This window comes from Rhea pennata, chromosome 18, assembly GCF_028389875.1.
Source record: "Rhea pennata isolate bPtePen1 chromosome 18, bPtePen1.pri, whole genome shotgun sequence".
NCBI lineage: Eukaryota > Metazoa > Chordata > Aves > Rheiformes > Rheidae > Rhea > Rhea pennata.
The window spans coordinates 4,361,832-4,385,257 of record NC_084680.1 but is presented as its reverse complement, the minus strand read 5'-3'; the positions used below and the strand labels follow the sequence as shown (position 1 = coordinate 4,385,257).

Genomic DNA, 23,426 nt, shown 5'->3' with positions numbered 1-23,426 from the left:
AAAAATTAAAAATCAAAGCCTGCCTGGGGGAAGGAGCGTTTGGGAAAGCAGGCTGGGGACGGCAGCCCGTGGCTCTCTGAAGGCACGGCAGCTCAGGAGCGCGCGCGCGCCGCCTCAGCCACCGAGAGCGGTACTTGCATCTGCTGCGCCCTTGGCACGACGGGCAGAAGACCCCACGTCACCGACGGCAGGTATCTGGCACGCTGCCCCAGGTTTCCGGCAGCAGGGACCAGGCTTTTTGCCCTAACTGCACTGGGTCTTTGCAAGGCAGGACAGGAACAGCACTTTAAGGCACTTCAGCTTTTAAGGGTGGGAAGGGACCCTTCACTGCATTCACTACTTCACCAATAAGTCACGCACCGCTGATTCTTCCTCCCACTTGCCTGGAGCTGCATTAGCTCTGGAAGCCTACTCAGCTGGCCTGTTTTGCCTCGATCCCACTTCAGGCACGGAACCGGGCGGCCGCCAGCTCCGAGCCCCGCTCCCGGGGGGCAGGGAGCAGGCCAACGCCAACACCCCCACCCCAGACACACAGCTCTCAAGTCAGTGTCAGGCTCTGGCAGAGTTCACGGTACTGGTAGTTGATAAATACCCACACTGAACCGAGCGGGACTCAAAAATCTGGGTCCCAAGACATAAAGAGCAAAAAGACTAGGGCTTTCCATGAAGAGCTTAAGAGCTGGAAATAGCAAATGCTGGAGGGGGGGATCTTTCAATCTCAGGCCTTCGAGGGCATCCCCTCGGAGTCAGGAAAATATGCAACTATCAATACATTTTCCTTCCATCCTTCCCAGCCTGGGACAGAACCGCTGGCCACATTCGCTCCGGTCATCACGGGAATGGCTCCTAAGGACTCACAAGAACAGACTGCCTAAATGGGTATTAAAATTTCATAGGGACTGCAAAACTAGGGAAGAGCATGCCCAGTTTTTCCCCCTCCTGCTACAAGGTTCACTTTCGCCACAACTCAGCTTTACCAGAACTGAACCGACCACAATATCGTGGTTTCCCCCACAAAGGGTCAAACAGTAGAAACAAAGCTGGAAGGTTCATTTTCCTCAGTGCACTTGTAGGTTTACAACGCTCCAAAACGCTGCAATCCCAGTTCACGGCCTCCAGCTCTCAGCTCATTTAAGCTCAACTGCCTGGAGCACCTTATAAAGCCACTAGGATTTTGCTACCGTTCCCATTCACAGCTGGGATCTTCGGCTGAGAGCAGCACCGTTTCCAAAACCAGGCAGGAGCCCTTCTCGCTGCCCTCCCAGGCAGTCTAGCCTTCTCCTGCAGTCCCCGGGCTGGGAGCCAACCCGGGGAGCGAGCCAGCCAGCTGTCTCCCTTCTCCGGGACCTGAGCGAGCAGCACTCTCTCCGGAGTGCTCTAAGGATGAGGTCAGTCTCCCCTCGATGCTAAAAGCTCCGCTTTAAAAACTGCTGAGCAAGCAGGAGCTGCCACTTCAGTTTCACCCGTTTCCTGTTATTAGATAAAACGGGATCAGAGGGCACTCTGATCGCTTGTTAGCCTGCTCTCCCGACACACTTGGTGCACAGTTACCGCTGCAGCCACTGCCTTCAGCAGGTGAATACCGGCACCTCTTGGTTTCAGTAGGAGCCAGAGCACAGCATGAATTATTTGTGGTAACGTTGACCTATTTAACAGCAGAAAGGCAGCATTCATTGGAGTCCAGATTCCCTAGAGGCTGCTGGTGTCACTTTACCCTGTCGCATAATACAACCCAGGCACTATCTCTAGGCATCCAGGCTTGCAGGGTGTGCCCTGGTAGCTGTTGTAGGCCATTATCTCAAAGGTTTCTTTTGGAGAGCAAGCAACTTCTCCACATCCCCTTCAGTGCAGTCAGACTACTCCTGGCCTGCAACTGGTTTCTGTTCACCTGCTTCAAGCAGTGTTTCGTGACTTCCAGAGACAACACACATGGGAAGTGGAGCACAGTGAACCCACAGGGCCTTTATACTTGTAGATACCCACCAACATCGGAGAAGTTGCTGTCAATAGCCCCATTTCAGCCAGATCACAGCCAGACAATGCAAGCAGTGGCTGCAAGGTGGCTGCCAAGCTCTGCAGCCTTTCAGGATGCCTCTCCACACAGCCCCCTCTAAGCTCTTGTAATTTCTAATATTGGCTCACATCCTTCGTGCACAGGCCAAGGCAGCCTGCGAAGCAGTATTTCACATCAACAAGATGCTCAAGCCTTGGTGATGCATTTCTGCAGATCGTCTTAGAATCGCCCATCTCCCAGCAAGAAACAGCACAGCCACTGACCTCTACAGCTTCCTTGTGAGTCCTACCTTTATCTGCCAGAGAGAGAGTGCTGTTAAAGTACTGCTCCTCCACGGTCCATGCTGTGTCATTGATCTTGTTAGACACCCCACAGGATCCGATGCAGCTCACCTTGATAGCTGTTAAGAGAAAGCACACACATAAGCACTGGGAGAAAGCAAAACCTCATCACAGAATCACCATAGAATGGTAAGGTTGGAAGGGACCTCTGGAGATCATCTAGTCCAACCCTCAGCATAAGTCTGTATGGAGACTGAACCCACAACCTTGGCATTAGTAGCACCACGCGCTAACCAGCTGAGCTAAACCTGCCCCCACGCATTCAGACTTGCTTCTAGTACTGTATGTGGGCCTTATGCACAGGAACAGAGCTGTACTCCCATGGGAGCATGAAAACACACTCAAGGTGGAAAAAGGGAGTAGAGGAACCAGGTCACGCTTTCAGTTCAGAGGCACATTTTCCCCTTTGTTAGTCTCAGCATCGTTACACACTCTGCTACCCTAGTGCTCTTCCCAGCTGTCATCATCATTAAAATCTTTGTGTTGGCCTCCTTGCACCGTGAAAGGCCTTAACAGCAGCAATTTCAGCTCCCTGAGAGGTAAACCTCTCCCAAGTTTTCTCCCAGATGAATCAGTATCTTCCCAACTTCTGCACCAGCCCCTGCACTCAGGTTGACAGTAGAGGACATCTGTGGCAGCAAAGCCTTCCTACACATTCAGATGTCCCTGGCCAGAGAGCACTGAGTGCACAAACAGCTCTGCAGTCTCCCACCCCACAAGAAATGGGGCATTCTTCTACTCCTGCCAAGAGAGGCGCATTTGGCACAGGCACTGCATTGCACTGGGCTGACTACAGCAGCTGAAGTCAGGTAGCATCTCTGGGGAGAACATGGGCCCCAGCTCTGCTCCACTACTACGGCTGCAAGAGCTGGAGATAGCAGTGCCCGTGAGGCCGTGCATCCTGGGGAGGTATCCATCCTCGCAGGAACACAAGGAAGAGAGGAAAAGCCATTAAGTCCTGCTCTCCCGGTTTCTTCAAAGAGCCCGCTGGCAGACAGAAGGGTAGCAAGATTTTTCCCTGTCAACCCTGTACACCTGCCTCACACCGGCATTTCAGCCAGCTAGAAAACAACAGCAGAAACAATAAAACTGCTTGTGCTCTTTACTGGCCTCTCCCCAAATGAAAGGCTGATGCCTTAGGGCTTACGCTGGGCGGGCTACGCCATTCAGCATTAGCCAGGTTACACAAGGTTTATAGTCCTGTCTGCTGCAGCAGCAGGGAGCTGGACTCTCCTGCACAGCATTAACGAGTCCAGCTGCTGCTCGAGCTCACAGCCTACGCACCCTCATACGATACCCTCAGCCCATGGGGCCTGCTCCCTCGGCCCAGGATCGGTCTCTGGTTCTCAGCAGAAGCACTTTGCCCATTAACACTTGCCCTGTATCAGGAGGCAGGACAAGCCCGGTTCCCTGGAGGGAGAGCTCTGGGCTTCTCAGCAGTGCTAATCCTGGACACCCTCCACAAGCAGCTCTCTCTAGTCATGTTCCTCACGGTCACTCACTCTGGTGCAAGCCATGGCAATAGCTGTGATCGTGGGTTTCCAGTAGGTCATTCCTGGTTGATCTTGATGTGGACTCTTGCCTAAGGGATTGTCAGCAAGGAACTACAGACTTCAATCTCCACTGTGCTCTGGGCATCCCTCTGGCACAGACATAACAGGGTCCTGAGACACCCCAGAGTTTACCTGAAGCTCTCAATTCCCCAACATCTCTTGTTCTTGCTGCTAAACACCAGCTAAGCCAAGAAGAAAAAGGGTCCAGCCACTGGGCCCCACGGCAGCTGAGCACATTCCCACTTACCCTGTGGATATGGTTTCAACCCAGGTATCTCATGCCTTGGTTACAAGACAGCAATTTAACCCCTCAGCAGTCCCTGTGCTCTTCTGAAATGCCCCCGCAGGCCTGGCAGGCCATGCTGGGCGCAGTGCTTTCCTGATGTCCCGCTTGCCAGCCCTGTGCTACCATTCCAGATACATTAGGGCAATTGAAGGGGCAAAAAGCACCCAGAGACTCCTACACTCCAGGCAGAAAAACTTGGGGGCAATTTCCCAGCAACAGAGAAACTCTCCCTTCTTCTCTACACACTTCAAAGCTGTTAGCATACCGTTACCAGGGATACCAAATCACTGGGATGCAGGATGAGACTCAGAGCAGCTCGGGTTATAGAGGATTCACCATGGAGTGCCTTCTCCAAGCATTCTCCAGAGACATGAACTTCCACCCTCTGCCTCACTGGCAGAGAGACAGGGCGGACAACAGGCCTGAGTAGACATGACACTTGCGAGGTTAGGACCAGCTAGCAGCAGCCACAGCACAGATATCTCCAGACTTAGCTGTATCCTCCACACTTCAGGATGGAGCTGGAGGACTCAGCAGATTCCCTGGCCCTCGCAGGCTGAGTGAACCTGTGGGCTGCATGTCTAGGACATGCAGCATGCCAAGAGTCCTCACCATCTCATCCCAACAGCCACTAGTGCCACAGCAGGTCCACCTCATAGCTGCAGCCTGGCAGCTGCAGGGCTAAGGTTTCCCCTAGTCCATCCAAGAAGTTTGAGAGATGCCTGGATCGACAGGTCAAACCATTTATTTCATCCCTAACTAGGTTTTGGAGCAGCTCACTATAACATCAGCCTCCCCACAAGCATCCTGTGAGCTGGACAGAGAAGGATGCCAGGAACTTGCCTGGCTGTGAGCTTTGGGCTCCCATCCACCAAGAGGAGAAGGGACACGGAGCAGCTGACAAGCAGAACTGAGCCATGTGGTCCTGGGGCAGCTGCAAGCTAAAAACGGAGTCGGCAGGGCAAGTTTGGCAAACCAGCACTGTCAGAGCTGCTGCAACTGGAGCCACCTGAGGTGCAAAGCCTGTTAGCTTGAAGCACTGTCAGGAAGCTAAATGCACAAGCTGAGCCTTTCCAAGGCCTCCCTCCAGGCAATCTCTGTGCACGGTTGCATATACAGCAAATAAGAAGGGTTTCTACATCAGAACAGGCCAATTCCAGTTACTAGCTCCCCCCCCCCAAAAAAAAAAAAAAAAAAAAAGTCTCAGGAATCCAGTGCCACCAATGGCCTCGGTTACTGTATTCCTGCTCCCTGTTTAGCTGGATTGCTTTGAATAAACAAAGAAAAGCCAAAGTATTGGGAAGGGGGAAGGGAAAACAAGCAAGCAGAGCAGTGAATTAAAAAGCCCCACAGAAGGCAAAGGCCCTTTAACCCCTGCAGTCCCACGGCGTTCACGGGAGCAGGCAGCTTTGCACACAGCCAGACACATCATTAGCAATGCACTACAGCACTCGCCAAACACTGGCAATAAAAGACGACAGCTCAGTCATATCCATCTCTGCACTAAAGCAAAAATAGAGATGCTAAGAGCTGGGCACGTCCGCCTTCTTCCAAGGTGATTTAAGGAGAGCAGCCGTAGACCTCAGATTATTTTTCTCTGTTGATCCAGGGAGCTGACTACCTCTGGGGAGCTGGCAAGAAGAAAGCAAAGGACACGCGTTCCCCTCCCCGTCAGCAGTGGGTTGCACATACAGTCTCCTACAGAAGGAGGAGAGCCTTCCTGCTCCCAAAATCTAGTCATGTGCTGAGCAAGCAGGGTCACCTACCATCCAGCACAGGAGATGGCCACTACTTATCAGCAACTGCACCAGCCCCAGGCACAAGTGACTCATCTGGGTTCAAGTCCCATCTCTTTTACGCACCTGCTGCAAAATGTATGGGCAGCAGAGGGCTGAAGATGGCAAACCACGGCTGTTTTAGGTTTCCGTGGGTGAGGAGAGGAAGCCCATGGGGCGCTGCACAGAGTCAGTCCAAGCACCACACCCCTCAACAAAAAGCAGCTACAGTGGTTGGGGCTGGTGGCTGTTGCATTTGGTGGTGGTTTACAAAGGACAAAGGTGCTGGCCCATCAGCTTGTCCCCATCATCATCCTGGAGCTTCCCCTTCCTCCACTGCTGCAAGGACAGCTGAAGAGCTGACAACCAAGCTCTGAACAGTCTGTTACAACAGCTCTGGATGCTTGCCAGCTGAAGTCTACTCAAGCCAGCATACAGCCTCAACCCTGTCTCGAGCGCATTCACAGACTTCAGCTGTCCCTGCTGCAGGGAATCAGGTGTCCTGCCCTGCGAGAGCAGGCTGAGATGGACTGCAAAGCTACCCCGCTTTGTCTGCACCGACTGCACACAGCACCAGCGACTGGGGCACATGTTTGTAAGGGGCTCAGAAGATATCCAGGTGATTGAGACATTCTTCAGAAAAACACGTTTCTTTCAAGAGCTGTTTCTAGGCCTTGCTGGTGGTGGCAGCTATGGAACCAAAAATGAGGTAACGGCACACAAGGCTCCCCACTGAGGGCAGCTCCCTGCAGGAGATGGGAAAGGTCTAGAGCTTCACTACCACCACGCAACAGCACTTTCCCACTAGACTCTTGTGAAATGACTTCTGCACGTCTGGCTCCAGATAACAGAGGGAGTAATGGGGGGATTAAGTGCTGTGGGAGACTAGCAAGTCTGCATCAGATAAATCTTCATAGCATGGAAACCAGCCAGGATCAGTTGGAGCCCCTTTTCCCCACCCCTCTCCATCAGAGCAGCAGGAGGCAGCTATCACCACATTTTAATTAGATTCTCTCAAGCTGCAGAGCCCAAGAACCTCCCATGCACTGGTAACCCGCCACCCCTCTTCCCCTACCCAGCAAGCTGGAGAGGTCAAAAATACCCCTTAGCCAAGGACCCATGAGAAAGAGGTGACAAACAGCCCAGAACATCAGCCACTCCCCAACCAAGGCGGACAGGGCAGCAGCTCCTCCCGGATGGATGCACTCCCTAGGCAACAGTGCATCTGCGTCCTGTCGCTTCAGGGAGGGGAAGTGAGATCCACAGCCACCGGCTAAGAGTCCTTGTCCATTCTTGACCCCAGCCAAGAGTGCATGATTCTGCCACCCCACTGAGGCTGCTGCTCAGGCCTCAAGGCTGGGCTGTAAGAAGCATGGTTCTCCTCTCAGCTGCCCCAGGCTCAGCAAGCTATAGTGAAGTGCAACAGTGTGGCACGGTCCCCATCACAGGACAAGCGCTCACCAGGCTAACATATACGAGATTTGGGCAGGGGATGAAGGAGATAGGTCACATCTAGCCCAGACCTCAGGAAAGTCCCATCTAGCTTCCCTTGTAAAAGCCGCTCTGCTGGGACCCACATGCCCACATTACGATCTTGCTTCAGGAGGGATCTTTTCCCTCAGTCAGCATCCTCAGCTCCAGAAAACAAAAGTCTCCTCCAAGGAGATAATACGGTTTCAAGGGCCATTTCCCAGAATCACCTCAACAAGCAGCACCACAGCTTCTCCCCAGAGCACATCTTTCTGGTGCAAGAGACTAAGATCACGCATTTTGGCATGCCCCAAAACCTTGCAGCCCCCTTAAGCTCTAGCCTGGAACCTAGATGAAGATGGGTCATCTGGGGTTAGTCCAGGCTCCCAGCAAAGCAGGAGCTAGAACGCCTGAGTGGCATCAAGCCCTGCAGAGAGAACAAGTTATCCTCAACCAGTTGGTGGAGATGGGATTATTCTTAGAAAAGCTCTATGAAAAGCAGACACCAAGGAAGCTTGGAGCACAAAAAGGGCATGAAGAAGCCTTTGTACTGATTTGCTTTTACTCACACAGACACTAGTACAATCTCAGGCACAAAAGGCTCATGTCCTTCTCCTCTAAAAGCAGGAGGGAAGGCTAGGACACAAGACGTGCTACTCCCCTCTGGCCTCCAGCCCTCATGTGTAAATATACTGAGTCACTACTAATTAAACCAACAGCTCCTAATTAATTCTCAGCTGTCCTAATCCTTCTAGGTCTATTCTGTCAGTTCCTGAGAAACAAACTGTGCACTTCACGAGACAGTGATGGAAGAGGTCAGCTTACATTAAAAGCTGGAGGCAGCACTGGATTTGGCACAAAGTTAAGGATTGTCTGGAGAAGTTTCTATATTCTTCCTTCCCCAAATTTTGGTGCAGGGGCAGGAAGAGGAGTAAGCCTCTAACTGTGGGAGAAAAGCAAAGCCCTGGTACTCTCTAGAGTTGCTTAGAAACATAGATCTCGCTTCCCATCTCCAATCAAACAAGTCCCAGGAGGTGACTGGTCTGAAGCTGACACATATCTAGCAGCGTTTGCCCCAACAATAACAACCTCCAGCACATGGGAGACCTTGGACACAGCTCCTCACAAGCCGAAGGGAAAAGTCTCCAATGTGCCAAGCCAGCCCATCACACAAGTCACAAACACTGCTTTCTCCTCAGAGACTGTGGAGAGGCTCCAAGTGACAACACAGTCACCGCTACGGTCTGACCTCTCTTTCCTGTCCGCTGTTTTATTGCTTTGGACCAGAACGGGCAATGTTCCCCCCATGCACAAGCCACACTCCTGCAGTCCCTTCCTTCCAGGGTGGGGAGAGATGAGGACTTCATCACCAATTATCCTCCAGGAATGAGATCGGCTGCTCAGTCATTCCTTCTCCAGATTGACCCTCACCATCTCCACTCTGTAACAGACTGAACCAGCCAAATCATTCACAGCAGTTGGAAGAGATGATTCCTCCCATCCTGACCCTGAACTTTCAGTGAGCCAGTTTCCAAGGCAGCAGAGCCTCTCCTGTACTCCCAAGCTCAGCAAGACCAGTCCCAAGAGCCAGGTTTGCCTGTTCCTCTCAGCTGTAGCAACAGGGCTGTGCTGGCCTGCTATCAAGCCAAGACAGGAAAACTGTTAAGGCAGAGTCTTGCTCTGACCAAGATGTGGCCAGTACACAATCCCTGTTGCCACATACAGCAAAGGAGCACTGGAAAAGAGGTCTAAAGAACTCACTAAACCCAGTTGTGAAGGGTTATAGATGTCGGGGACAAACCAACAACACTGTCCTCTCCATCTTTTTGGCTGGGGAAAAACTGCATCAAATGCTCAGATGAGAAAGGAGCAGAAGAGCTGTTTGCTGGAAGGGCCAACACACTTGAGATACCCAGGAGAGAACTAGGATGCCACATGTGCTCTTGTGGCTACGCATATAAGACAGGGCCCTCCACAGTCCTGCTTAACCAGAGCCAGCAGGTGCTCCGCGCTTAGAGCCCTTGCCATGGAGGCACACCATGATCATTTCACCATTTCTGCTCTTTGCGACACTGCTGCGAGAAGGTCAGCATGTCTCCTCCATCCTAAATAAACAAGTCAGCTTTCTAGGTAATATCTCCAGGCTAAGAGGATATTCTTGTTTCAGCAAATGCAAAAGTCTCAGAAGAGAGAGTTGGTAGGTTGTGTGCCTGCACAGAAGCAGAGCGGCATCTTGGCCAAGTCCTCTTCCAGGCAGGCTCATCCTCTCCCAGGCAGGCTCATCCTCTCCCACCTGCAAGCATTTTCTTCCATCACAGAGATGGAGAGCAACAGAGAAACCTGCATTTCCCACCCCCTCCCCAAAATCAGGAGTCTATGTACATCCCAATGGAAAAAGTGAACTGTTGGCCTCTTGTTTAGAACAAGCCTCTGTTTAAACCAAAGGCTTTTCTCCTGTACAAAGCTGTCAGGTTTATTTATAGCATCATAGAGTTTTATCAGCACTCAGGCTGCCCTTGGAGGATGGGGGTCATCTCAGACATCTGGAACAAAATCCCCCCGGTTGATCATGTTTAACAAGTCTGTCTCTGCACATGTCAGGCTGGTGAGGAAAACTCAAGAGCGAACAAGGCCACAGGGGAGGCGGGACAGCAGCATACCACAAAATTTGTGCTTTTGTGCTTGGCTCTGTACACCCTGCTGCCAAAGGCAACTGCAGTTCCTTAGCAACAGGCACAAGCAACAGGCACGAAGCACGCTGCAGCACCCGTCGCAGCATCTGCACGCCGGGCCGGCAGAGCTCTGGCCAGCCCCGAGCCCGGCGCCGTTGCCCTGGCACAGCCATCTCGCTACTCATCAAACACCCTCCAAAAAGGACTCCCCAGCACCCTCTTTCCCTAAAACCACCTCTTGCAAAAAGAAAAAAAAAAGTGAGTTTTTTTTTATTTGTAAGGTGCAGACAGATGTAGCTCTTGCTGCTATGTCACCCAAAGAGACTGGGAAGGGAGGTGGGAGGAATGGGTGTCTGTGGCTCGAGGGCCTGCAAGAGTGATTGTACCCTAACACCTGGGCAGCACTGAGGCCATGACATGGGTCTGGCATGGGTGTCCAGCTGCACAACTAGCTCCCCACTTCCTTAGCATGCCCCAACCCTCCTGCTGGACACACAGGCACAAGATCTGCAACCAACATACAGGCAAGAACAACATCCCCAACTGGATTTGGAGCAGAAAATATTCCTATTGACTGGGGACAAGGAAGTGGGGAAGGAAGAAAGCAGTATTTGGGAGACCAATCTCGTGCCCCATCCCAAACACAGCATGGCCCAGTAGATGCGCGGGATGCATGCAACGCCTCCTGCAGCACATGGGATGGGAGCCCACCATCCTAGCCCTCGAGTCCTCTTGCACAGGGCAACAGGGCACCATCCGCCATGTCTTAGGTACACCTCTCTTCCTTCCAAACCAAGACAACACACGCAGACACCCCTGAACATGGGGAACTGTTGGATCACAGGGGAGTACAGGAGGCACTGCAGAAAGTTAAGCATTTGGCTTTCAGAGACAAATCTCACAGCTCACTGTTAAAATCTCCCTGCCAGCTGCCCACCTTGGCTGCACTGCCAGGATTCACAGCCTCCTCCCCCAGTACCCAGCGCCGAGTGTCGGGAGGGAGACACTGAGAAGCTGCAGATGAGCAGAAGGCTGGAGGGGACAGCAGAGTCATGTCAGGCTCTTCTCTGCTCCGATGTGCAATGCCAACTTCCAGTCTCAGGAAATCTTCCTTTCTGCTTACCTGGCCAGAACTGAGAGCAGTAAATTCTGATCTGTTTTGAGACTAACATGTCTGCTCTCCTTCTAGAGCTGTGCTGGACAGTCAGTCCCTTCTGTTACCCCATCCACAGGAGGGCAGGGCTGTGTTTTCACCACAGTAAGACAGAGCCCCAGGCAGGGCTTGCCTGAGATTTGCAACGGGAATCGCATGCCGGGTCGGAGCTGCTCAGCTCCTCATCACCCAGCTGATCCGAGTACATAACCTGCCCAAGGTCTGCTCAGCAGCAGGAAGCCCCAGACACATGCGCTGCGAGATACTGGTATCACAACACAAAGCCCCCGTTTAAGGAAGCACCGTGTCCAATACCACCGCTTCAGCTCGCTCTTCCTCACTGTCCTTTCTGCGTAAAGCTCCATAGAGCTTGTTACGTCCCAGCCGCTTGTCTCGCTCTCACCCTCACCCTGCTGCCAAGAGCAGACACGGTGCGTGACATCCACCTCTGCTGGGTCACACAGCGCCTTCCACAGCGGTGGAAGCACAGCGGTGAATGCTGGGGATGTGGCCAGGAGCAGAGACACCTCCTCTTCAGGATCTCAGTAAGGTCTGCACAAGGTACACTTGCGACCTTCTGCACATCTCGACTTACAGTCACTACTTCTCAGGGGACTTGGGCAACATAAACTGGCTCCCGTGAGCTTTGGGTCACCTGCATTTAAGTAATCTATGCTCTTCAAAGGAGCACAAGGCTCCACGTACACACGTGGTCAAAGCACCTCAAGCTACAGGGTTTGGCCCTGTGGGAGGTGAAAATCCCACGTACAGCCAGACAAGTGGCGCCGAGCCAGCACTCGTCCGAGGACCCGGGAACACTGACAGACACCAGGCCCTGGCAGCACTCAACACTTCAGTCAGCGAGGCCACAGCCACCCTGCCTCAGTCTGAGCAGTGCTAAAACAGAAGAGAGGAACCACTTATTTATTTCTGGGCAAGCTATATAAAAATAAAAAGGTTTCCACCCAGCACTTAGCACTACTTTAAGCCAGAGTAGTTAAGGTATTCCCGTGTACTGGACTTCTGTCTCAAAAAAAAAAAAATAAAGAAAAAAAAAGAACTAGACAAGAAAACCCACCTCATTCTACCACACCAAAGGCCCCAGGAGACATTTGTGAAGTGCTTGGAGACCAGTCAGGTCCATGCTATAACAAACTGCCCCTTTACACTCATTAACCCTTCCTTGTTTTTTCCCTGCAAGCACAAAGCGAGACACCTTACCCCATCTGCCTGGTGGAACAACCCAGCCCAGAGAGCCACACGGAGCAGCCGGGCAGGCAGGGCCCTCTGATGTCCCGGGAAACACACGCTGGGGTTTGTGACCGCCGCCAGCACCGCTCTGTTCTTCCCACACCCTGCAGCAGGTTTGACGAACTCTCCCCCTCAGACACTCTCTCCTCACCTGCATCTCCTGTCGCGGGAGCGTCCCCCCTCCAAGCAGGGCGCAAAGCCACTGCAGGCAGATAAACAACTGACTGATCAGGTTTCTCTGCTTACCACAAAGAGTTGATTCACCAGGGCCTACTCCCTTTTCAGGCTATTTCTAAATAATGGCTTCAAAGAGTTCTGGAAATTCATGCTTAACAGGCTTACTGTAACGCCTGAGTACAGCAGCTCCTCGGGGCCAGACTGCTCTGCAGGATCGCATCACACTCATTTTCTTTTGGGACTCTCAGGTACACTTTTCCAGGAGCTGACGCTAGAGCAGCTCCTGTTGGTTGAGGCTCATTTCAGCACAGCTTCACTGTCACCCAAAACACCAGCAGACATGGGTCACTAGGTCTTCTCAGCAATAATCTGTCCTGCAGGCGCTGCACAGGCACTCAGGAGGGGAGGTAACATTCCTCCATCCCCTCCTGGCCCTCACGGGAGGCTTCTGGGCCAGAACTCTCCAGGATACTCTCCTCATGCTTGGAGAGATGAGTAGTCACCTGGCAAAAAGTCAGCTCAATACTCAGCTGGCCAGAGAAAAGCCTCTAACAGGCTGAACCCTCCCAACACATGTGCTTTGGACTGAAAGGATTCAGCACGTAACCAGCATCCTGAGTGGGCCTCCATCTCCAAGGCGTTGGTGAGAAGGATTAAACAAGCAGGTTCACAACTTTTCAAACATTCTGGAAACAACTGTTTTGATGTGAGAGGTTGAAGCTCGCGTGCAAGAGAAGACGACAGCAGCACTGCAACAAGCAACTGCACAAAATTCTGCGTTCAGACCCACCTGCCTTGCCGCAATCCTCCAGGCAAACTCACAAGTCAGCAGCTAGGATTTGCTGAGACACCTCCAAACGATTTAGCACTGCTGCTGCTCCTAAGCACGAGCCTGGAGCCAGCTCACCTCCCCCTAACAGAGGAGGCTGTAAGTGGCCTTTCCTGAACAGCCTTATTTATAAGCAATAAAGCAACCTTGCATTTAGTGAGTCTTCACTATACTCGTGTACCTGTGTAGCCAGGTTCTCCTGTTGGGGCAGGGAGGCAACAAAGCGTGAGACGGTGCAACGGGAGATCCCAGCCACCTTGTGTCACGCGCTCACTGCTGAAGATTTCACACACCGCACCGAGCTCTCAGGCATGGCTTTCACACATCTCAGCTGTCAGAGAATACCCCCTCCCCCAGCCCCAGTGTCTTTGCAGAAAACAGCCAGAATCCAGCTTGTTCTGCAGAAGAGCTGCTCCTATGATTTTCTTTGATGCCATTCAATGCAAGCAGCTGGATTCTCTATTTATAGCAAGATCATCAGTTTGGAAAGACGACTTATGTTCTAGTTATTACCAGAGCACCAGATACATAACGAATCCCTACTACGCCAGGAGTGGTACCAGCTCACAAGGCAACCTTCACTCCCCACAGACAGGCTGGACACCCGCAGACACCCAGGCAGGCAGAAAGCTGAGCCCCCGGACCTGCCGTTCAGGCCTAGGCTAATAGTCGCCACCAAGAAGGCACTAAAGCGTGCCCACACGTCGAGATCTCCTCCTCGGAGGTGTGGCCTGCCAAGCCGTTTTGATTCACCTCTTATTATGGGGAGCGTTTGGGATTAAAGGGGGGGGTGCGGCAGGGAGGGATGGACAGCAAACCACCGCGGTATCATCACCTCCAGCATGAGGTGATGGAGCTGGGCAGACCGAGAACAGGGCTCCATAAACAAGCACACGGGACTGGAAGTTACACACAGGAGCATTAGTGCTCCGAAGTGATACGGGCGTTTGGAAAACAGACTCACCAGAATGCTTTTGCTGTGAGTATCTGATAAGCTCCAATTTTAAAATCAAGACTAAGGTGTTACTGAGCGCTCAAAGGTTGGGGGGTGTTTTTAGAGTAGGCCTCTAAATAGTTCCGAATTTGTATTAGCTTTCCACTCTCACCTTGCAGAGAGGTAAAGAGCAATGTCTAGCCTCACCTCAGGATACCCTGATACCCCTCTATCCTCTCTGCAGGCATCTGGCATCTCAGGATCCCGATGCGTCTGTGGACATCTGCTCAAGCGACCCGGATCAACCACACAGGACTGACTACCCTTCTAAAGGCCAAATTTGACCCTAGACAAAGTGGTATCTGGCCATGGCTAAGTGCTCTCTGGTGAAAAACCTTTATTCACGGCAAAAACCCCAGCTCACTCTCGACACTGCCACATCGTCACCTATTTTTTAATTGGCCACCGAAGTGACTTCAGGGGATGTGGGGTTGCTTCTTGAAAGCTTTCACAGGCAGAAAGAAACCAGACCATCTTTATGGTCTGAAACCATTTCATCTTGTTTCAGATCCTAGAAATAAAATAGGGAATAAGAGCATGCGTGGGCACAACTGTACCCAGGAGAGAAAGCTGCTGGCTGGCAGCAGCCTGGGTCCCGTGTGCATTTCTTCCTCTCCTAAGCGCTTTGCACTTCCACGCCAGAGATTTTAAGAGTGGCACAAAGAGATAGTTAACTTCCATGGCAATCCCTGTAGCCAGACTTCAGAGGCCATACCAGTAGCCTAAAATACATGCTGGATATCTCAGTCATCATCCTTCAAAAAAAGAGCCACCAAATTAACCCCCCCCCAACACACACACACGCACACTCCAGCAGCTCCTGGTGTGCTTCGGGCTTGGCAGGCCACTTCAGGAGCAGGCACTCCGAGCGGGAGGAGGAGGAAAGACTTGCCCCAATTCCCAGCAGCGCATCTTTTCTGCACTTTTGGACAGGTCAGGTCTGCAGAAGGTCCGTTCTGCTCTCCCGGCCACGAAAGCCTCTAGCCAGAGTCACACATCAAGTGACAGCTATGTCACTTCTACATACTTACTTCCCCCTTGTTCCGCTCTCACTCAAGAGGGATTTTCAGCAAGGTATTCCCCAACGTGGCTACGGGCAGAGCACGGCCGCCCGTGCCGTCGCACTCCCCACCCTTGGCAGCAAAGCTGGCTCAAGCCATTGCCCCCACCGGCTGCACCCCTCTCTCTCACTGCTTCCGCACCCCAGGCTGTTCGTGGGGCCCGTGCAAGGGATGGGGAGCTGCCACCAAAAAAGATGGACGTGGAAACACAAACTTATTCCTGCCAGCGACGGAGCCTCCCTACAGCCTACCTGCCTCCACTTCGGAAAGACAAGCTACATCCCTGCCAGCTCTACGCTGCTCCGGGGCGAGAATAAGCAATCACACCCCGTTCGTCACGCTTGGAAGCGAATCAGACAGCCACAGCTCCACTCCGCGTGCTCGCCCATTTGGTTGGGCAGAAGGGAAGGCCAGGGCACGTCTCCTCACCGAAGACGGCAGCAAACGCAGTTTTCCGGAGGAGCACAAGAGGTGCGCGCGCGCCGGGCGAGGAGAGCACAGGGAGGCACAGAGACACACCACAACCTTGCGATTAGGTATTGACTCCAGGGGAGTTTGAGCTCCAGCAGCAAGCCAGCCAGGACAGCAGAAATCCCTCTTTTGTTCCACGGTCTCAGACAGACTTGGCCACACAGCTCATCGCTGTCTCGCTCCAGACGATGCAAAAGGAAAGTTAATCCTCTTCCACTACAGCAGGAGCCATCCAGCTTGCCAGAGTGATACGGAACAACAGACGAGCATTCCTGCACCTCATCCTGGCACCCGCCGCAGCTAAAGGCTGCCAGCCGGCTCGAGGACCGCCCCGGGCCCCGCCAGGATCACTGGGGACAGCTACAGCTTGTGGACCCTTCCCTGCCTACCAAACCCACGACAGCTGTGCCCAGTTCTGCACTTCAAAGCAGTCATGCTCCATCACCAGCCCGAATCCTGAAGCAGAGACAAGCCACAGGATCCCTGCTGTCCGGATGATTTATAGATGTGATGAGATGAGGTGACCTATGCTGTCAAGAACAAGAATTTAAAATACACCCTTACAGAGGACAAACTTCAGTCTCAGGAGTGAGCACGCTTCAGATTGAATCCATCCTTTACACATCACTTTACTGAGCAGATCAAGCCACAGCCTTCCTGGTGGAACAAGTTTTCCTGTTTCAGAAGTCAAATTGTATGAAGGATCCTGGCTAACAGACAGAGCCCACAGGTATTTCCTCTTTCCCTTAGGAAGGGTACAGGTTACATGCATAGCAGAACCACCTTAACCAAATCCAAACTTCTTCCTACTGCCATCCTAGGGAAGCAGAACAGACCTTCTGGTTTGGGTACATCACTTAAGATTTAAGTGAGCTGCTTTCAACCCTCCACCACCAGCTTCCTCAGCTCTCCATAGGGGAGACGAGAGTATTTATTACATTTAGTGAAGGAAACTGTGAGGCACAGGCTATCTGGTTGGAAGAAATGGGAATTATGCACCTGGACACTTCTAGAGCACAAACAGCCATAGGTACTTCCATTTGGAGATCTGCAGTTCAAGGAACTGAATTTAAAGTCTAGTCATCACCGCATAAACCTGGACAGCTAAATAACAGAGCAGAGAATAACACAGTGTTGAAATCTGCTTTGGAAAGCACTTGCAGTTTCTTTGCTTTTAGTGACCTGGGAGAGAGGACTGTTATTTTGCCATTACATGTCTGCCCGCAAGCAGCCTAGCTGAATGGGAAGCAGCAGGACTGAAATAATCTGCATTACCCCTGCGAGCTTTCGAGTCCAGAGCGAGCGGCGCGAGCCTTTGTTCCAGCACGCCTTTGCAGCAAGCTCCTGCCAGCAACCAAGGCTGGCTTCCATGTTCTGAGCTAACTTCTTCTCCTCCCTCCCCCCAAATTAACTCCATATCCAGCTGGCCCAGAACCAACTTCCTGTTAGATTAATTATTCTTTGTACACACGTGTTTGATGATTTACCCAGTAAGTCAGGCACAACAATTAGCAGCTCCGCATTTCCACCGGCATTCTCCCCGAGGCCTCGAAGTTTGCAGAGAAGGACCTTCATCCACCCTGTCCCAGGCATGCAGAGGTACGCACCTCCTCTCACGTGGCTCAGGAAGGTCTACGAAAGGTGACTCATCATTTATGACGCTGCTGCACGGTCAGCTGAGAGCTACACGTTACTAAACAGCCATTACTGCTAGTTGGCAGGGCCAGCAAGGAAGCTAATGTAGACGGGAGTATTTACGATCCTAAAAGGTGTGCCTTGAATTACGTTTTTCCAAGCCTTGAAATTTCTAGCACATTTAGCAATACAGAATAAACTTTGTTTGCCTCTATTGTTCACTTTTTGATAGGTGCAGTTTCCGAGAGCCATAAAACAAGTGACCCTGTGAAGTAATCATCTACAGCCTTATTTGCATTTATGCTAGATTTTGGATCTCAAGAATCACAGTAGCAGACAAGCAACTATACCAGATTGGTCCAGTTTGGGAAATATTTTGGTGTTGTGGGCCACACCTGCACAGGGTAAGTATTTCAGGTCTTTTCCCTGGAGATATTTATTAGTCTGAAAAGTTACAGCCGGTCACAGAAGGCGTAGCAGTGTACTTCACAAGTTGATGCAGTTGCAAGGCCTCCACCCACCTCTCTGCAAGCCCCAGCAGAAAGCTACAGCATGATAAAGGGCGTCTGATCCCTCACCACTGGACCTATGAAGTTGAACCAGGCTGACTAGTCCTGGGCCCTCAAAGGGGCCTAGTTTTGCAGCAGGTAGTTGTCTGCTGCCACACTAAGAAGGATGTTCCAGCAGATACATGAACGTCCTCCTCTTTTCCTGAAGGAGGGACGTTTTCTTTAGCTAGATGAAAGAAGACGCTGCCTGCCTGAGAGAGATCCCTGGTCCTACTGCTTAGGGCTGGCTAGACACCAGAGACCGTAAGACTTGAAGCAGCAGGAAGGACACATAGCAAAGAGTCATCTTGTATTTTACAGATTTTGTTACTACATCTTGAAGCATGCTGCTTATTGGGCAGATTCAGCCACCAGTTCATGGATGGCAAGCTCCATCCACGAACTTTCTCCTAAGACCCCTTCTGTCCCAGCTGGCGAAGCTAATTTGCAGGACCCTCAGCCCAAAGTAGCAGCTCACATCACCTCTGCACAGAAGGAGAAGGGAACAGCCATGCGCAGCCTTCCTCAGGTTTGGCTAGATGCTACTGCCAGCACCAGGATCTCAGCCAGCTTTCCTAAAGCTCTGCTCAACCGCCCCAGCTTGTTACCAAAATTACTGTATTCGTATTATACACAAAGAACCAATGGCAAAACCTCTCCTGGCTTGATAACCAATGCTTCTGCCTGACTCTGAAGTTTCCTAGAGTCAAAGCAATAAGGAACATCTCCAGAATGAAAGGCAGGGAGTCCAGGCAAAGACACCCTCCTCCTTCCCCAAGCCACAGTGAGCTACAGCACAGCAGGCAGCAAAAGAGGAAAACCTGGCACGTAAGGGAACCCGAGAGCCCACCGGCTCCCCCGAGGCACCAGCAAGGTGTAACCATAGCCAGCCCCAGCCAGCTGGCACCGCGAGGCTCCAGCACAACTGAGCTTTGCAAGGCCAAACACTCATCTCACCCAAGAGGCCCCTTCAGGGACAGGGATGGAGGGGACAGGCCAAGGAAAGGGAGGATGGCAATCAGCAAGCACTTTGTCTACGAGTTTCTTTGCTGAAAAAAAAAACATCACTCTAAGTATCCTCCAGGCAGATAACTGCTCTGGATGTGCAACTGTTTTGCTGTGACAGGAGTTAAATAACTATCAAGGACAAGCGCAGACTTGCTGGCTTTTTCCTGAGGAATCTTCCAAAAAGCTATTGCAGAAAACTGGTAGCGGTGTTCACAACAGCAGACTATCCCAGTCCCGGCTGGCACAGGCATCATCATCCAGGCTAACAACTGCGTTCAGGAGACTTTGCGTTTTAAATTCTTGGTCTTTCTTCCCTCCCCCCAACCATTTGTTACAGAGGACGAAGTATTCGCATAGGAGAAGCGAGCAGGACAACCTCAGCGAAAGCCAAGAAACAAGCCGTTATTTCCACGGCACTGGGCACAAACCTACCCTGCAGGCATTAGGGCCTTCTCTAGGGTGGGGGAACGAGTGCCTACGGGAGCAACCCCTTAACCAGCTGGCTCACCCGAGCGGTCTCGGCGGAGCGGAGAGAATTTGGAGCCTGTAACCCCCTGCGGCTCATTCGACCATCCTCCCCTTCCCGGTCTGGAAGATCTTAACCGAGCATCTGCCCTCGCCCCGTGCATCCCTGTTCCTTCACCCTCCTCCGGACGGACGGCAGCGGCCACCAGCCGGGCTCCCGGCGAGCCACGGCAGCCCACGTGCTCCAGCCACCTCCGGCGCCACGGACACAGGCGAAGCAGCAGCAGCAGGAAGGGTTTGTGCCTGCTCGGAGCCGCTCGGGCTACCGACCTTCTCCCACCGACAGGCCCGCGCGCTCGTCGGACGAGCAATCTCCCACTCGCCCGGGAGTTTCACAGCTAACCGAAACCAGTTATTTCTTAAAAAAAAAATCCCACGGGATCAGGTGTTCTGGCAGACCAGGGCACCCGCTGTCACTGCCACGGCCCGGGGACGGCCCGCAGCAGCGCTCGCCCGGCAAGGGGGGCCGCGCCGCGCCGCTCGCCCCGTCTTCGCCCCTCAGCTACCCGGCCCGTCACCTGCCCTCGCCGGCCCTCGAGCCAGACCCGGGCCAGTGCCGGGGGCTTCTGCGAGGCGAGCGGGCGCTGCCGCGGGGGGAGAGGAAAAGTAACAGGAAGCAAAGGACGAAATAACGCGGCGGGGGCCCGGGTGGCTCCGGCGGGCCCGTCGCGGACCGGGGGGACGGGGGAGGGGGGCGCAGGGGGACCCCGCTGCCCGGAGAGGGGCGCGGAGGCGCCGCGGAGCAGCGCGGCGCCGGGGACGCCCGGGGACAGCGGGGACGCCCGGGGACAGCGGGGACGCCGCGGCGAGGCCCCGCGCTCACCTCGGTACTGCAGCGAGCCGGCGAGGCGCACGGTGACGGTGCCGGCCAGCGGCTCGCCGGGGCTGTAGATAACCCGGCTCTCGCTCAGGCGGATCTCGAAGAGCTGCACCTTCCCCATGGCCGCGCCGTCGGGCTGCCCCGGCCCGCTCCGCTCCGCTCCCTGCCGCCGCCGCCGCCGCGCTCTGCCCGCCCCGGCGGGCGGCTCCGCCTCTGCCCGCCCCGGCGCTGCGGGGAAGGGCGGCCGCTGCGGGAGGGTGCGCGGCGGCGGCCCGGGGCAGCGCCAGGCCCGCCCGCCCCTTCCGCGGGCTCCCGCCCCCCGCCGCCCCCCCCCGTTTTATAACGCGTCCGCGGAGGGGCACCAGGGCCGGCACCCAGCCGGCCCCGGTCCCTTCCCCCGGCTGCAGGGCGCCGAGCGGCACGCCGCCCCCCTCCCCGTCCCCTCCACGTGCACCCTTCTTGCATCGCCGAGTGATTTAACAGCAACCCCCCGACACCCCCCACCACGCACAAAAAATACACGTATATATATCAGGAAAGCACCATTCTGCAGTTCTTTTATTTCAGAGACAAACGCCGGCCGTGGCGGGGGGAAAGGCAGGCGCCCCGCCGGGAGGCCTCCGGGCAGCCCGCGCGCGGGGGGAACGAGCGAGCGCCGCAGGGGCCGCGGAGCGATGCCGCCTCGGCGACGCCAGCCCGGCGCTGCGGGAAGCGCTGCCGTCGCCAGGCGAGACCCCGGCGCTCGCAAGGCCGCCGCGCGGGCTCTGCCAGGGCTCCGCTGCTCAGCGAGCGGCCTCTCCCTTCCAGCCTAGGCGTAGCCACAGCCAACACGCACCCCAGCGTGTCTGCACCCCCACTTGTATTTTAGGCAGCTCGTCTCCTGCCACAGGTGAGATATCCTCAGATGCACCTGTACGCCGCCCCTCGTCCCGACCCAAAGCTTCTCAACCCAGTCCCCCTCCAGCTGCCCCAGCCTGGCATTGCCAGCAAAAAGCAGCAGGTGAGAGGGGAGCAGGAGCCACCTGGGGCTACAGCAGGTTTCCACAACTCCCTTTCCCCAGGAGAAAGCAGCTCTGGACTCGGGGCTCTTGCCAGGATGGAGCCGCTGCGCTTGCAGACCCTCTGCCCCATCGCTGGAGCAGCAACAGCACAGACTGGTACTGGCGCTGGGGGGTGTGGGGGGCACATGAACGGTGTCACCAGGAGCCCCCACAACAGCTCGGGTGGGGGGGTTATAAAATCCTTTGCCCAAGCTGAGCCCCTTCTGCTGCACTGCAGTGCTCTCCAAGAGAAAAAAAAAATGGTTTCGGCTCCTCATTTGCAGGCAAGCAGGCTTAACCGCGGCAAGGATGCTCGCGCCCAAGGTCACAGCACGAACAGAGAGGACTGCTAAGGCGGGGGCCGAGCACGGGCACGCCGCCGCGCTGCGAGGCGGGCGCCTCTCTACGGGAGCACGAGAGCCGTTCTCGGGACCCGGCCGGCGGCAACGCCGCCTCGTACCACTGCGCTGCGGCGCTTAGCGATTCCCGAGGTATAAATAGGTGGGCATAATTCAATCTGTCGGGTCCCCGCAGTGCCCGCGCACCTACCTGTGCACGTCTTGGCAGGGCGCTGCTGAGGAGGAGTTTTACTCATCAAGTCAAATGTGTATTTACATTCCTACCTCCCTGCTCAGCTGCACGTGCCCCAGAATCACCCCCGTTACCTAACTGCACCCAGAATCACGGGCACCGACATTCAGAGTGGGCAGCAAAAAATAGCTAAGGATAAGGTAAGCTGTCAAAGATCCACTTTTCTGCTATTTTGGATCACTATTTTGTTTTTTAAAAAAATTTGTTTGGGGTGTTCTGTTCTGACAGTGGGAGCTTTTACTTCCTCTTATTTCTCAGTCTTGTCTCCCTCCTCCCCTCGCCCTGTTGAGGGAAATTTTAAAAGAAAAAAAAAATCTTGACCCCCGTTTTAGAATAAAATTTTCCTTTGGGATTTCAAACTTCACTAATTTTAAGGAACAGGATTTTTTTTTCCCCACAAAGAACATACTTGTTATAAAAACACTATTTTAAGCCCCCCGCTACTAGCGCCGAGTCAGGCTGAGCTCCCGCAGCAGGCGCTGGGGAACAGCCGCGAGTATTCCCACGCTCGGGCAAAACACCCCAAGGGATCAGCTGCACCCGCAGCGCCTCGTGCCGCTTCGCTGTACGAGCGGCGCGCCAGGCAGCAGGCTCCACGGTTAAGTCAGGCGTTTTCCTGCCACCGAAATCCGTTTCCCCCCCTTCGGTCCTCCAGACGCCGTGCTCCAGCTGCGACGCGGACGAGGCGCAGCCCCGCCGGGCTTCTCGGCCTGCTGCTCCAACGTGAGGATGGAGCGAAGCTCCCGCAGCACCGGAGCCCCTGGGACTGAGGGGGGGAGATAATAGCAGAGATGCCAAACCAAGCGAGCTAAAAATTAGTTTGGCCCTTAAATATCTTAAGCTCCCCTCAAATTAAAATACACTCATTCAGACAGAGAGCCCAGGAGGAGCTCGCTGCTGATATATCTATCCTGTGTATCACTGATAATATATAGCTACGTTTTATACCACACATATGTATGGATATAAAATACATATTAATATATTTATGCCATACTTAGGTTTACAACCTTTTCTGTATCGCTTGCCTTGCTTTGCTCAGTACCTCACCACTTCCCAGCGGGTTCCTGAGCCGGTTGGCCGTCCCATCCCGTAACAGCAGCAGCAATTATTATTCGCTTCTGCAGGGCCGACGACAGCCCCCAGCCGCTGCATGGGTCTCCAAGGCAGCGAGACATTGTCCCAGGCCACAGCTTCAGGTGCTGTCCCTCT

General features: G+C 53.8%; 1 protein-coding gene across 3 annotated transcripts in view; it reads right to left on the bottom strand.

Moving 5' to 3' along the window:
* ARRDC1 (arrestin domain containing 1) overlaps positions 1–20,768 on the bottom strand; it is a 40,260-nt gene extending 19,492 nt beyond the window's left edge. For all 3 annotated transcript variants that reach the window (XM_062591155.1, XM_062591156.1, XM_062591157.1), the window contains exons 1-2: positions 20,587–20,768; positions 2,304–2,414 (exon numbers count right to left, since the gene is read on the bottom strand). In XM_062591155.1, coding sequence (XP_062447139.1) covers positions 2,304–2,414; positions 20,587–20,704 — 229 coding nt within the window. In that variant the 5' untranslated portion in view covers positions 20,705–20,768. The remainder of the gene's footprint in view (positions 1–2,303; positions 2,415–20,586) is intronic.
* Between the last annotated feature and the right edge of the window lie 2,658 nt (positions 20,769–23,426).